This window comes from Rhineura floridana, chromosome 7, assembly GCF_030035675.1.
Source record: "Rhineura floridana isolate rRhiFlo1 chromosome 7, rRhiFlo1.hap2, whole genome shotgun sequence".
Classification (NCBI taxonomy): domain Eukaryota; kingdom Metazoa; phylum Chordata; class Lepidosauria; order Squamata; family Rhineuridae; genus Rhineura; species Rhineura floridana.
This window is the reverse complement of record NC_084486.1, coordinates 75,051,808-75,066,918: the sequence shown is the minus strand read 5'-3', so window position 1 is coordinate 75,066,918 and position 15,111 is coordinate 75,051,808. Positions and strand designations below refer to the sequence as shown.

Here is a 15,111-nt window from a genome sequence, read left to right as displayed (position 1 = left end):
AATAATTCTGATTTCATGATGGTCAATAGTATCAAAAACTGCTGAGAGATCAAGTAAGAATAACAGGGTTGTACTCCCACTGTCCTCCAGATAAAGGACATCTATCAGGGTGTTCAAGATTGATTCAGGCCCATAACCAGCGAGAATCCAGTTTGAAATGGGTCAAGATAATCTGTTTCATCCAAGAGTTCTTGCAATCGCTGAGCCACAACCCACTCAATCACCTTCCTTAAATAGGAGATATTTGCCACCGGGTGGTAGTTGTCACAGACCAATGAGTCCAGACTTGGCTTTTTCGGGAGTGGTCAGATCACCACCTCTTTCAGGGCAGCTGGGACCACTCCCTCACACAAAGGTGCATTGGATTCACTTGGTCATACTTTCTCAGCAAGCTTTAATAAGCCAAGAAGGGTAAGGGTCAAGAAGACAAGTCTTAAGGCAAAGAGAAGCCCAGGCCTGGGGGTACTATCAGGTTCTGAAATCAGACTGAGAATATTTAGTACAATTTGTTTATGTGTTAATACCTTTAAATGTAAATTGCCTTATGTGCCTTGGCAGAAAGTCAGGCTATAAATGCAATTTGGATTCATTCCAATCGGGCTTCAGGACTGGACATGGAACTGAAACAGCCTTGGTCGCTCTGATGGATGATATGAGGAGGGCGTTGGATAGGGGAGAATATACCTTCCTCGATCTCCTGGACCTCTCAGCAGCCTTTGATACCGTTGACCATGGTATCTTGTTAAACCGCCTAGAGGGATTGGGAATGGGGGGCACTGTTTTACGGTGGTTCCATTCCTATCTCTCAGGCAGATACCAACGGGTGGCATTGGGGGATAAGGTTTCAGACCCTTGGCCTCTTAATTGTGGAGTGCCACAGGGTTCTATCCTCTCCCCCATGCTTTTTAACATCTATGTGAAGCCGCTGGGAGCCATCATTAGGAGTTTTGGGCTGCAGTGTCATCAATATGCAGATGACACTCAGCTTTATCTCTCTTTTAAATCCTCACTAGAGTTGGCTGTGCAGACCATGTCCAAGTGCCTGGAGTCCGTGAGTGGATGGATGGGCAAGAACAGGCTGAAGCTAAACCCCGACAAGACCGAGGTGTTGCTTGTGGGTGACAAAAGAAGGCTGGGAGACATCGACTTGGTGCTTAATGGGGTGAAATTACCCCTGAAGGACCAGGTCCGCAGCCTGGGGGTCATTCTTGGCTCCCAGCTGTCCATGGAGGCTCAGGTTTCGGCAGTGAGCCGGGCGGCTTGGTATCAATTACATCTGATACAGAGGCTGTGACCCTACCTTCCTGTACATCTGCTCCCACAGGTGATACATGCCCTGGTCTCCTCTCGTCTAGACTACTGTAATGCGCTCTATGTGGGGTTACCCTTGAAAACAGTCCGGAAACTGCAGCTGGTACAGAATGCGGTGGCACGCTTAATTAAGCATAGCCGTCGCCGGGATCATATCACCCCAGTGTTAATAGACCTACACTGGTTACCAGTGGTTTACTGAGCCCAATTGAAGGTGTTGGTACTGACCTTTAAAACCCTATACGGTTTCGGCCCAGTTTATCTGAAGGACCGCCTCCAGTATCACCAATTAGGCCGCCTCACAAGATCAGCCACACAGGACCTCCTCTCGGTCCCACCAGTCAAAACAGCTAGGCTGGTGCGGACCAGGGAGAGGGCGTTCTCGGTTGTGGCCCCCACCCTCTGGAACTCTCTCCCTTATGATCTTCGACATGCCTCCTCCCTGATGGGTTTCCGCCAGGCTCTAAAGCCCTGGCTATTCAGGCAGGCCTACAAGAATTTTGGGGTAGATTAGCTTTTTGATATATTAATTGATGTTTTTGATGTTAGATTAATTGATGATTGTGTTTTTAGATTGTATATTGTATTTTATTATGTTGTTGTTGTAAGTCGCCTAGAGTGTCCGTTAATTCGGACAGATAGGCGACTAACAAATAAAATTTATTATTATTATTATTAATAAAAAACTAAATAATAATAAATAATAAATGGGTGACCACATGGAAGAGGCTGAGCATATGGGAAATTCCCACACCAGTATCACTGATCCCTGAGGCATCTCAGTGAGTGAAGCTTTCCCAAGCACTGAAGAGAATGGTGATATCCACTTTAAGCAAAGACTGCATGCACTGAAAAATTCTGGACTGGAACCATTATATTTATTTTATTTTATTAGCAAAAATTATACACTTATTGATTGTAATAAGACCTCAATATTTTGGTTTACAAAAATATTAAAATTATAATTAAACAACAGTTAAAAACAAGTAATTAAAACATTTAAAAGATAATTAAAATTAACAGTAAGCTAAAAAGATATTAAGACACATCAGCATCTGCCCAAACAAAAAAGTTTAAGTAGGTGCCTAAAGATGTACAGTGAAGGTGCCTGCCTGATGTCAATAGGCAGGGAGTTCCAAAGTATAGGTGCTGCCACACCAAAACATTAATTTCTTACACATGTGGAATGAGTATTATGTGGCACCTGTAATAGATTGAAGCATAAGGCAATCCCGCAAGTAAACTAGTCCCAAGCTGTTAAGGATTTTATATACCAATAGTGATACCTTGAACTTGGCCCAGTAACAAATTAACAACCAGTACAAATCTCACAGTAGAGATGTTATATGCTGACAGGGTCTCATTCTTGTCAGCATCTGTGCTGTGCCATTTTGCATAATTGCAGTTTCTGGATCAAGTGCAAAGGAAGCTCCACAGAGAGTACATTGCAGTAATCCAGTCTTGAAGTAACCTATGCCTTAACTGTAACTACAAGCTCTCCCAGTCCAGAAATGTTTGTAGCAGTTGTTCCAGGCATAGCTGGTAAAAAGGTCTTCTGGCCACTGAAACTACTTAGGCCTCAGTGACAAAGCTGGATCCAGAAGCAACCCTAGACTGCATGCCTGGAAGTGCAACCCCATCCAGGGCAGGCAATTGACTTAATTTCTCAGAACCACTCACCCTTCTTGTCAGGATTCAAGCTTAGCTTATTTCCCCTCATCCAACCCACCACTGCATCCAGGTACAAGTCCAGGGCCCTCATGGCTTTTCCTTATTCAGATGTTGTGGAGAAATAGAGCTGAGTGTCATCAGTGTACTGATGGCACCTTGCCCCCAAACTCCAAATTATTTAGGATTGAAATGTCATATGAGATGCTTTGCTGGTTGTGTGTGTAGTACCATCCTGCCTTTCTGACTGTGTAACAACGACATCGATTTCCCACTTTCAGACCTCTGAGCATGCCCCTTTCAAACAGACTGTTCTATTGATGGTGCAATACTATGCCTATTCAGATGTAAGTCACACTGAAGTCAATGAGACTCCAATGCAAGTGTGTAAAGCCTTAGACAGCTTTTCTATGATTATGCATATTGTGGTTAAAATTAATGCTTCATTTTGTTTTTGACCTGTCCCTCTCTTTGTCTGTGTTTTATGGTTTTATGTTGTATTTTTTAAAAACTCTTTACCTCACTGACAATTCTGATTGAAAAGTGGCTTATAAATCTTATGAATTTTTTTCTCCCATTTGACTGGAATACATGGCTCCATAGAACCAAAGAAATATCCAGTGTTTGACAAATTTGTTTTTGTATCATTTGGGGGTTAGGGTTTTTTTTTTTTTTAAGCGATACTGACTATAAAAAACATTGTCACTTGGATGCCTTTGTCAATATATCCGGTTCATTATACTGATCAGGTACAATTGACTGGTATGTATCCAAATCATACCTATTTTTCAGAATGTCTGAAACCAAGCTAGTGAAAAGCCCAGAAGAAGAAGAAAAAACCCTGTTAAATCCATTTGTACATTGATTTAACAGAGAAGTATTTCATTCTTCGTGTGTGTGTGTTTTTCTGTGGGTATCTTGAAATAATCCTTTTTCTGTCTGCATCCTCCCACTTAGACATTGTTCACAGACTTACTTATTTATGAAGTCTGAAGGTTAGTTCCTACCTGCTGAGAGTAATTAGCCCTGTTCTTTGTGTCCTATGCAATCCTGTCTGATTAAATGTACACATTTGCTTTACTTCTTTTCATGTTCCTTTTCTCTTTACTTCTGTTTTCCTGATTAAAAGTTGCAGTGATTTTTTAAAAAAATCAATTTTCCCTACATCTTTTCTTTTAGCATGCAAATTTTTATGTCATTATATACATAGGTGTTAGCTGTGTCAATCTCTGTATTATTATTTCTCATTATTCTTTCCCAGAGCAGACAGTTTTAGTGACTATTTGCCTGACTCTAAACTTTCTAAATATTGCATGACAGATTGGCTTTGTAGATCCAGTGGCCCTTAGTAAGAGCAGCAGGCTATGCTTCTTGAAAAATACTTGGATTTAGTACAGCCGAGCTTTTTTGCTTTTTGACATCATTTCTATTAGGCAATTTAGTAATTCCTCTTGAATTTACTCGTGTGTGTCTTTCTCTCCCGCTCCCCCTCCTTTCCGTCTCTACTTTTGTTCCTTAGCCCATGTTAAAGTTTCCAATTGACTCCTCCATTGTTACAATTTGTCACTGCTGGAAGATCAATTTGTTTTACTCCCCTCATCAACACAGTAGAATCGGGTGCCAGATGTCTTTTTTCTTTCTTTTAGCAGCCACATTATTCTTCTGCTCCCAGTTTGTGCCTGTTTAGAGCCTGATCGCTGGCTGGTAACTGGAAAAGAATGTTCTGTTGCACATTCCTGAACTACATCACCACCCTCCGCCAATAATCTATATTTGGCAATTCATTTACTAGCCTGCTTTGGGGACCACACAGTTGGATCACACACAGAGACAGCAATATTTACTATCCCTGGAGCCATTGCATTTTTTCAGTTTGAGTTTTGTTTTACTGGAGGAGCGGGACACAGAACAAAACAGAATAGCAAAATGGACTTCTTCGCACCTCTATCTAAAGTCTCGCAGTCCTTGATTCTCCCGCGCGACAATTAACTTCTTGCCATTCATCAGCTCTCTACCAATCTCCACCAGCCCTAGCCAGGAGGGTGGTGTATTGCTCTTAACCATCCTTCATGTTGGTTTGGTAGGCGATGTCTAATCCCCGAAGGAAAGGGCTGGCACACTTTCCTCGATGTTAATAGGGCTACAATCCTGGGAGTCAGGACCACTGAACACAGTGAAACTTACTTCCGAGTAAGTATACAACGGAGTGCGTCGCAGGGCTGAAATCCTAGGCGCTCTTACTAGGGAGTAAACCCCGCGGAAGTCAATTGGACTTCCTTTTGACTAAAAACACACAGGATTGGGCTGTACGCTTTCCCTAATCCAGGAGCAGCTTTCAAGTCCAACACGAACTATTTTTCAGAAGGAAAAGGGGGCAGTGGACGAAGGCATCCCCATTGTCTGCTTCTGCCCTCTCTCAACAATTTGAATGGGGAAAGAATCAATATATCTAAAACATACTGATGAGGTTTATCTCCAATACGTGTATGTTGGAGATAAACATCACAACTACTAATGATGGGGGGGGAAGACATTTTAACGCTGTGTAGATGTCACAGTGACTAATAGTTCAGTCCTATGCATGTTTACTGTGAAAGAAATCCCACTGTTTTAATGGGGCTTACTTTAAAGTAAATGTAAATTGCAGCCTAAATCGCACTACTCTGCGTGTGAAAGTTGAGTGCTGAGCAAAGTGTACACACACTGATATACGCTCATGCTGCTGCTTCCCGCCCTTCAGCCTAATTTTTGTGCAAATGCGCTACTGAGGCACAGTGCCAATTTTAAAATTTTTAGTGTGTGTGCGCGCAGCCTGTGTTTTTATTTCCTTTGGGCCATTCCTCTACAACTGATAGACTCCCCTCTCTCGTTCTGCTTTCGCATTGTCTCCACCAGTCCATTTCCTTCTTTCTTCCTTTCCTCGCCTACCCCACTCCTGGCTCTCTCCAAAAAGGATCATTGTTAGTTTCTCCACTTTCCCCCCTCCTCCTGTTTATTTATGCACACGTCACTGGGGAGCCCACGCCCCCTCCTGCATCTCATTAAGTGCCTAGTGTGTTTCTTTTTCCCTGTCAATAATCCTGGATCCCAGACTTCTTCGTTCCTCCGGATTTCGATCCCCCTTTTTCTATCTGTCAATCAGCGCCGCCTTTGAACTGAAAAGCTCTCAGTCTAACTTCAACTCACTCAAATCCGAGCGGCACAGGCTCTCTATATCTGCAGGTTCTACCCCCCTCATATTTTTTGCAGCTGACTTGTTTGGTTTGTTTGCTGCATTTTTTTTATAGTTTTCCCCTCCCCCGTCTTTCCCTCCCTCCTTATATAATTTTTTTATTATTAATTTTTGTGTGTCTGCCCGCGTGTGTCTGTGTGCGCGCTTTACACACTGATCTGATCTTCGGAAGAAAAGAGAAGAGAGACACAAAATCCAAAAGAAGGAAAAGAAGAAACCCAAAGTCACTGGTGCAAAAGGAAAGAAGGGACACTGCCTTCCCCTCCTCTTCCTCCTCCCTCTTTTCCCCTCCCCAGGAGAAAAGAAAAGGAAAAAAGGGGAAAAAAACTTTCACCTTGGACACTTTTTGAAAAAATTGCAAACTTCCCTCTTTTCTTTCTTTTTTATCCTTCCCCCCTTCCCTTTTTTTCTCTCCCTCCCCTCCCCTCCGTCCTTGCAAAATTGCTGCTGGTGGGGTAAGTCAGGAGGAAAATGCCGCAACTCAATGGCGGTGGAGGGGACGATTTGGGGGCAAACGACGAATTGATCTCTTTTAAAGACGAAGGGGAGCAAGAAGAGAAGATCTCGGATAATTCGTCGGCAGAGAGGGATTTAGCCGATGTCAAATCGTCTCTAGTCAATGAATCAGAAACGAATCAAAACAGCTCTTCAGACTCGGAGGTAAGGAGACCCCCCCCCTTTCAAACACACCTGCCATACTCCACCTTAGAGGTTCCCGGGGAGAAGGGATGTGTGAAGCGGAGGGGGGGGGGAGAGAAAAAAGAAAATGAAAAATGCAATGGATGGGGTGGGGGAATCTGAGCTTTCGCCCTGAGTTGCAACTCTGTTTCTTATGATAGGCGATTGCCCTGTTGCTTCTCTGTTGGATTTAGTTATCTCTCTCTCGTTTTTGCATCAAGTTTTGCACAAACGTCTAACTTGTTCTTCCCCGTCTCTCTCTCTCCCCTCCCCCAATGTCTTCCCTCTGCCCCCACCAACCTGCCTCCCCCCCCACTCTTCTGATGGCTTTTTAAAAAAATATATTTTTCACCCTTTCTTGATCCAAGGCGGAGAGGCGGCCTCCTCCTAGGTCCGAAAGTTTCAGAGATAAATCCAGAGAAAGTTTAGAGGAAGGTAAGTTGCTGATCTCTCAGTTTTAGACCCCTTTCCCGTTTCAAGTGTGTGGGGGGGTATATCTGGAACTCTCCAGTGAGCGTCCCTCCCATATGCTCTCTCTAGTCGAAAATGAAATTTGTTTTGTTCTGAGAAACGCTTTCTAACAGTGAAACGCTTTCTAACAGTGATTCCCTCCTTTTCTATTTTCTCCTTGTTCCTCGTTCCCCCGCCATGTTAGCTGCGAAAAGGCAAGATGGAGGGTTGTTTAAGGGCCCACCATACCCTGGGTATCCCTTTATAATGATCCCCGACCTGACCGGCCCCTACCTCCCCAATGGATCCCTCTCGCCCACGGCAAGAACGGTAAGTCACATCTCTCTACATTTTTTCCTTCTGCCTTTCCCGCTACGGTCGTGCATTTCCGTCCTTCCCTCCGACACCTCCAAAAGTCCCCCCTGCCTGTTCCACCCGCTCCTCCCCGCCCCCTCCACTCCCGGCCATGGTACTGCCTGAAACTTTCCAAAACTTTTGTGCCTTCCGTGGGGTGAGGGGTGGGGAAAGGGGTTGTTTACACTTCGCCATGTTTGTTCCTTTACTTTCAGTTTTATGTATGTGTGATTGTGCTTCTCTCCTGTGACTTAAAGATACAATGCCTCCGTAGTTTCAGCTTTCGTTCTTTTCACCCAGCAACAAACCCTCCAATCTTATTTCCACAAAAGTACGCGATTTCTGTAGCGCTGTTTTCTTCCACCCTCTTGAGTGGCGACTTGGTTTCTGTCTCTCCCCACCCCCTTTTCTTTCGTCCCCCTTAACCCTTTACTCGCTTGCTACAGCCTTCCTGAGTTACTAATTTACTGGAATGGTTGCCATTGAGTGATTAATTGGTGTAAAATGTTTTCTTTCTTGTTTTTAAAAGAAATAATGTTTTAAAAGTTTTTAAGAGTGGCAGTTAAGTTTAGGCAGCTCACTTTTTTCTGCTGAAGTTTTTCTCTGTACGAATTTTTGAGAAGTTTATGGTATGGGGGGGGCGGGAAATCTTTATTTGCATACCTTTGCAGGGTGACATATTTTAAGAAAGACAGAAATGTTTCTTTTTTATTTTAAAGATCATTGGTATGAATTTCATAGGAAGATTGGGGATGTGAATGCTCTTTATTTAAATGCCCCTCCAACTAGCAAAAGCTGATTTTATTTTGTTGGGAAGGAAAGATTTGAAGGAATATTTTGAAGGGAAAAAAAGTTGTGTGTGAGTCCATAGCAAGGTCCAAGACATAGTATTAAAAAAGAGGCAAATTGATTCATGTAAACAGACACCCTTAAAAAAATAAAATAAAAACATTTAAAGGGAACAAGTCACTTGAAAGGAATTATTATTATTATTATTATTATTATTATTATTATTTTAAAAATGTTCTTACTGAAGGAAATAAACTTCAAGTTCTCTGGGTGTGGCAGCAGGATTAGAAGGTGCAGCAGCAGGAATGGGGGGAATAAGTTTCTGTAGCCCTCAGACTGTGGTTTTATTAAACTTTTGAGAGGGGGAAAGTGTTGGCTGCTATCCTCCTCACGCATCCTCATGGATTTATGCCAGCTGTACTTCCTCTGCCCAAACATAATATAATCATCATTAGCATTGTTTAATAATACATTTTTTTTTTAAGGAAAAAAGGATCAGGAGTACCAATGCCCCTAAGGGCAATGCAGAATTTGTATGTACTTTATCTGTTACCTCGTTTTATGTTTAATCTTTTAACTGAAGTGATTCTTTTTCAACCCACCCACTTATTCTCTCTTATCCAAACTACTTTTTGGCTGCTTACCTCTTTTCTTTTAACATGGTAATTTAAGGCAGGTATTTGAAACAGTAGACGCACTGTTAGATAGATGCTGAATCCATGGTAGTGTCTACCTAGACCATGAGATATTTTCAATGTGTCTAGTATACAAGTATTTTAAAAAGTCAGATCAGGCTTGTTTTCACTTAAAGTCCAAATTCAGATTACAAATTACAGAGGGGGGAAAGATGACAAAATAGTGTTTACTTGTGTATTTTTAAACATTTTCAAGGATGAGGTTAACCCAGTCATGATATTTTATAATTTACTTTTATTTTGGGGCTATGGTCATAGCAAGTAGACATTTTGGTGACCACAGTTTTAGCATAATGGAAAAGAAAGGTGACTGAATTTTGTAATTGGAGAGATGATGGGATAGGTAAAACATCTTATATGTTGGTAGAAATAGTGTTTGTTTTGTGGTTTTTTAAATTATGTACTATGAAAGTATAACCTTATTTAATCATTCCTCAGAGTGTTTTTTTATTTAAAATAGGACTAATTTGGAAATTTAAATTAGTGTGGCTGGTGAGAACAGACAAAGCTTTTTTCTTATAAAACAATTATTTATTTATTTATTTACATCTTTATCTAACAGCACTCAGTATTTTTTTCTGGATCCAGTCCATTACCTTTGAAATGAGTGGGAACAATTCTTAGGGATGTTTTGAATAGACTTTAATCAGCCCCTCAGAGTAGTTATCAATTAATGGAAAAAAATATTCCTGATCATATTTAAATATTCTCTCTAACAGTAATGCACTGTTTTAATGAAATCATTGAATTGTATAAAATACATTATTTTATTATTGGTATAACAGGTGACCTTGTTCTTTGGCATCACATGGATTCAGAAGGCATTTTCCATATTCAGTAGGCAATTTTATTATATGCACATAAGCCAAAAGCATATTTCGGTCCTTTTCTTATACTCCATTAAAACTGTAGAGTTTGTATAGATTTGTGAATACAAGTTAATTTATGGTTTTAAAGAAAAAACGTTTCTTTATGGCACAAAGCAGAATGATTTAATCTTTCAAAAATTATTCTCTGTTATGCTGTTTAATGTACATTCTGCAAATTAGGGTGTTATTTTTAACTGCAAGGTATAAGTGAAGAAATAACTTATTGATTTTTTACATGTAGGTAGAAACTGAGCTCATATATCATATTTTTCATTATAGGTATAAAAAGCTGTTTTGCAAAATTATTTTCTTTTTCTTTGTGGTATCGGTCTGCTGTTTTTATTTAGAGGAATATTTAATATTCTTAAATATACCCTTCAGCTCCTTGAAATTCACAAGCTGATTCCTGGGAACACTTGATTTCTGATATTTCACTTTATAAAGAATTATGAAGAATAATTAAATCTGCTTATGATGAATAATACATTGCTTCAGGAATAGTGCTTCAATTGCCAAAGATTCCTCAAAGCATGATAGCAATAATGTTACTTTTAAATAGCAAAGATTTTTCCACATAAGGTCAGTTTTGCCTTTAATAGAGTAATGTGTCTGGCTCTTAAGAGAACCAATATGCAACATGGAGGGCTGTATTAGAAAAGAAATAATGCATTCAGTAATACACTCATGTAGGAAATGTGGTAATGGTGCAATAGCAATAATAAAGGAAACTAGCTTTCAGAATTTAACGGAAAAAAACAATTAAGTAGTTAGATGTAATCCTGGTTATGAAAATATTGCTAACATACTATTGTTGTTATTTCATGAGTATGCCTAAATTGTTTGCTTTAAGTGGGAGAATTTGTTTCACAGAGTTTAGTTGTGAAACAACTTGTATTTGAATCTCATTGTAAAATGTTTAGGGTAGGAAAATATGGAAGTGACTTGTTTGTGATATGGTAAATGCCCATTAGAAATATCTTAATGCCTTGGAAAATATATTTCTTCCCCATTTTATCTCCAGAAATTCATAACAATCTTCTGCACAAGAATGTAGATGCTGGTGTGTGAAGAGTTAATGCCACCCCCCCTTTCTTTTCCCCTGCTTTGAATTGTTTTGACAACACTTTTCAAAAGTGTGACATTCAGAGCCCCTGCAATACAATGTAATATTACTGTAATTACACAGGTCATTACATTTTAAATAGAGAACAATGGAATGCTTATCATGCTGGAAAAAAAAGAACAGGTGTTACTGCCCTTCTTTGGTATTTATGCTGATTTGTTTTTCATCTTCCTCAGAAATATTTATGGCTTGGAATTGTTAAGATTTCTGCTTGCAATGTGATGAATTCAGTCATTACTAATCTTTAGGGTTGGAGGCTTAGTTGATTTCTGCAATAAGAGTTATGGTGTTAAACTAGTTGGATGTTCACAATGTGCATACAGTGTTCATATATCAGTTTGTTTGTGGTTCATGGCAGAGATAAGCTATTCATTGAATTGTACCATTCACCTTCTTGATGGCTTTAAAACAGTAATGAAGTTTTTTTTCTGTAACTGTGTAGAAACAAGCAATTCTGAACTGATGATCTTCTGACACCAATCAAATGAAGCACGGAGTCTGAAAACCTCTCAGTCCTTAGCACAGTTAGAACTCTGTTTCTGCTTCACAAGTGGCTTGCGAGGCATATAATAGCAACCAGCATTAGCTTTGTTAACTTCTTTTTTAAAAAAGGCATTTAAACTTCTCTAGCATGATTATAAAGGGGGGTGGGGCTCAATGAATGTTCAAGAGCCAGATTCTTACTTGGAATATGTGGAAGTGGAATGTAGGTTTGTGAGCCTATAGAAGTAAAGTTTCATGCTTCTGATTTATACCAAAATTCGCATCATCGTTTTATATGAAGGTTCCAAATATTGCTTTTTGCTGTAAAATAATTCTAAGATGTAACATTTTATAAGTATATGAAGATTACTCTTGATTTAAAACATCCTAGTTTTATGTATTCATAAGAAAATTATTTTTTTTTAAAGGCAGAAGAGAGAAAGGACAGCTGCAGGTTTCTTTTTCTTTTTTGCATGGATGTGTGTGTTTCTACACTACACCATAACTAAAATTGCAAGGCCGAAACCCCCCCCCCCCATTTCCAGCTGTCTGGTAGTTATGTGGAAGTTGAATTATTTGCTGTTAAGCATGCGGCAACCTGGATTTAGCAAATGCTTTCCTGAACAGGGAGTAGGTGACTGTTGGCGGGGTGGTGGTGGTTAGAAAACATTTGGGAGGTACCCTGTAGTTGCTCTTGAAGCATCCATACTGCCATAATAAAAAAAAAGAGATACACTCTTTGGGTTGAACTGCATATAGTTGCCAACAAAAGAGCACTCGCAGATAAGAGAGGACAGATGTGTGTTTTTGTTTGTGTATTCAGGGATGTAGGTGGAATTAGAATGTTCTCCTTCCCACACCTTACCTGTTGTGGGAACCTCTTGTTTCTTGCTTGCCACAGACTTTTAACTGCTGCAGCTGCTTTATTGTTTGCATAGTAAGAGAGTTTGTATTCATCCAAGCCTTTTGTGTGTGTGTGTGTTCTCTTTGTACTGAGCTATGGAAAATATGCAAGCAGAGCTTTGCTGGCTGACTTGTAATTGGGCACATTTGTGAAGGAAATGGTTAATTTTACAACCAAAGGCAAACTTGCACCTCAACAGGTCTGCTGAAATAAATGTGCCACAGTCATTTGCTGGCAGGCAGTGAAGGGTCATAAATCTACAGGGTTTATTTACAGCCTATAACACTTATGAATGTTAAGATATTTGACGCCATGCTGGCCTTATAATATCCAAGGTCCATAGACACTGGCAGTGGGTCAGGTTTCTTTCACTAATTATAAGGAATGAGAGATGGGGAAACTGGGGAAATAAACCCATGAAAAGCTTAGGTTTTGGGTGGGTGGGGTAGTGGTGGTGGTAGTTTGGTGGTCATTCTCCTAAATACAGGCTTGGTCTTTTCACATGATTCAGAATTAACACTTGAAATACTGAGGTGCAATGTGGAGAAGCTTAAGCAAATCTTTAGCACAGTCTGCATTCTTTATCAACATGCTCACAGTCTTGTGTAAGATATCTAGACAGGAGTCCTGTAAAATATTTCCCAGAATACTTTCAAAGAAACCTGATATAACCCTCAATATATTTGTTGTAGCTGGGAGAAAAAAAATGGGCACGCCTGAATTAATAAACAAATTAAATTGGGCTGCAATCCAATACACACTTACCTGGGAGTAAGTTGCATTGAACCCAATGGAGCTTGCTTCTGAGTAGACATGTATTGGATTGCAGCCTTAGTCTGTATTTAACAGGTATGTGTTTATGATAATCATAAGACAGAAATCATTTTTTTCTTAAAAGAAAATGGAGACTTCAATAAAAATACCTAGAGAGCAAACAGATATACATTTTTTCATTTCAAAGTCTGGCTTTAAATTGTGTGCCCACCTCCCCACCCCTTATTTTAGAGAATTCAATCTGTGTTTCCAGAGGGGACAGTTGAGGAGTGAAAACACATGAGAAAAATGTGTATCTGGGAAAGGATATGGCAAACTCCAGCGGCCAGGAGAGAATAATTGGATGCCTAAGAAAGAATGCTGGTATGTTTGAAAATGTATTGTTGAGATCAGCTGCTGCAGGGTAAGCTGGGGGTCTAGGGAATGATGCTGATGTGTCAGGAAAGACTTTGGGGCCAAGGGGAAGCATCACCTGAGGGGTCCTGCTTCAGATCTCCCTGGATTAAACAAATGAATTGTTTAAATGCTTTTGAATGCAAGAGTGTTTGTTTGTTTGTTTTGTCTGTCTGTGTGCTGATGCATCTGAAAAAAACCCTCACCAAATTATAAAAATAGGCCAAAGGCTCAATCTGGTTTTTTTTTTTTTAAGTTCTTTTCAGCAGTCTACTAAGGTATATTATCACCTTCAATTTGCATATACTAATTTGGCAAGGAGTCTGAGAAGAAGAAATATATTTGTTTCCTTTCATATGTTTCCCCCCCTTCTGTTTAAAATCCTGGCTCATTTTTTGAAAATATAGAATTGTGTATATTTAAAACAAACACTTTTCACTAGTAAATGTTCAAGAAGTCTAGGACAATGTTTTATGAATTTTTGTAACTGGTAGAGTTCTGTAATTTATTAGCCCCTAGGGATAAATCTGGATCCCTTAACAGCACATCACAGATGTGATGTGGTAGGACCTTTTAGCAGGTTATCAACAGTGGTGTTTGCCTATAGCCCATTCATTTGCAACTGTTTAAGTCCAGGTTGGTACTTGGTCCCCCCCCCTCTCTCTCTGAAGGCAGCCAGCCATGAATGAGTTAAATTGCTAGGTAAACTTTGGCTTGGTGAAAAGAAATGTGGAGGCCTGGTTGGCATTAACAGGGTACAGCACATTTTACAGAGTTTAATTAGTACAAACTGTAATTGTTTGTGGTCTGCCAGGAGGGGTAATGTGCAGGAAAAGTGGAGTCGTTCTTTTGCCGTCTTCAGTTTTAAAACAATAAATCACTTGCATATTTGTGCAATGATTCAAATGGAGCTGAGACTTCTCCATCTCAACATGTGGTAAATTGTAAAGTCAATGAATTGCAGATGTAGGCTACAGTCAGATTTGTGTGTGTGTGCGCACTTGTGTTTGTGTGTGTGTGTGTAAAATGCAGAATGAATGGGAAAGAATGATAGTATAAATATTTACTGAAAAGATAACTGGGCTTTAACTTGCTGGGCCAATTACGAGGCACTAAATGTACCAGTCATTTTGTTTTTAACCATTTGTTTTAGCTTTAAATAAATTAAACCAAGGGAAGGGATGTTATTAGCCTTTATCAACATTGTTAATCCTTGAGAAACAATGGCGTTCTTGCACAAAAACACAAAACACTTGGATTAGTATAGATCAGTTCACTACAATTATTTGCACCCAAATAAAGTAACAAAAGAAGGAACACTCAAAATGCTTCTGTAAGAAAGCCTTTAATGAGAGATGTAGACAAGGTCATATATCTCTTAGAGAATA

General features: G+C 39.8%; 1 protein-coding gene across 31 annotated transcripts in view; it reads left to right on the top strand.

Moving 5' to 3' along the window:
* Positions 1-6,024: 6,024 nt before the first annotated feature.
* The window catches only part of TCF7L2 (transcription factor 7 like 2), a 269,506-nt gene continuing 260,419 nt past the window's right edge, over positions 6,025-15,111 (top strand). For 14 of the 31 annotated variants that reach the window (XM_061635972.1, XM_061635961.1, XM_061635960.1 and 11 more), the window contains exons 1-3: positions 6,034-6,871; positions 7,258-7,324; positions 7,545-7,669. In XM_061635972.1, coding sequence (XP_061491956.1) covers positions 6,683-6,871; positions 7,258-7,324; positions 7,545-7,669 — 381 coding nt within the window. In that variant the 5' untranslated portion in view covers positions 6,034-6,682. Of the gene's footprint in view, positions 6,872-7,257; positions 7,325-7,544; positions 7,670-8,967; positions 9,016-15,111 lie in introns of all 31 variants that reach the window. The other 17 variants (XM_061635958.1, XM_061635965.1, XM_061635964.1 and 14 more) reach the window with 8 other exon arrangements.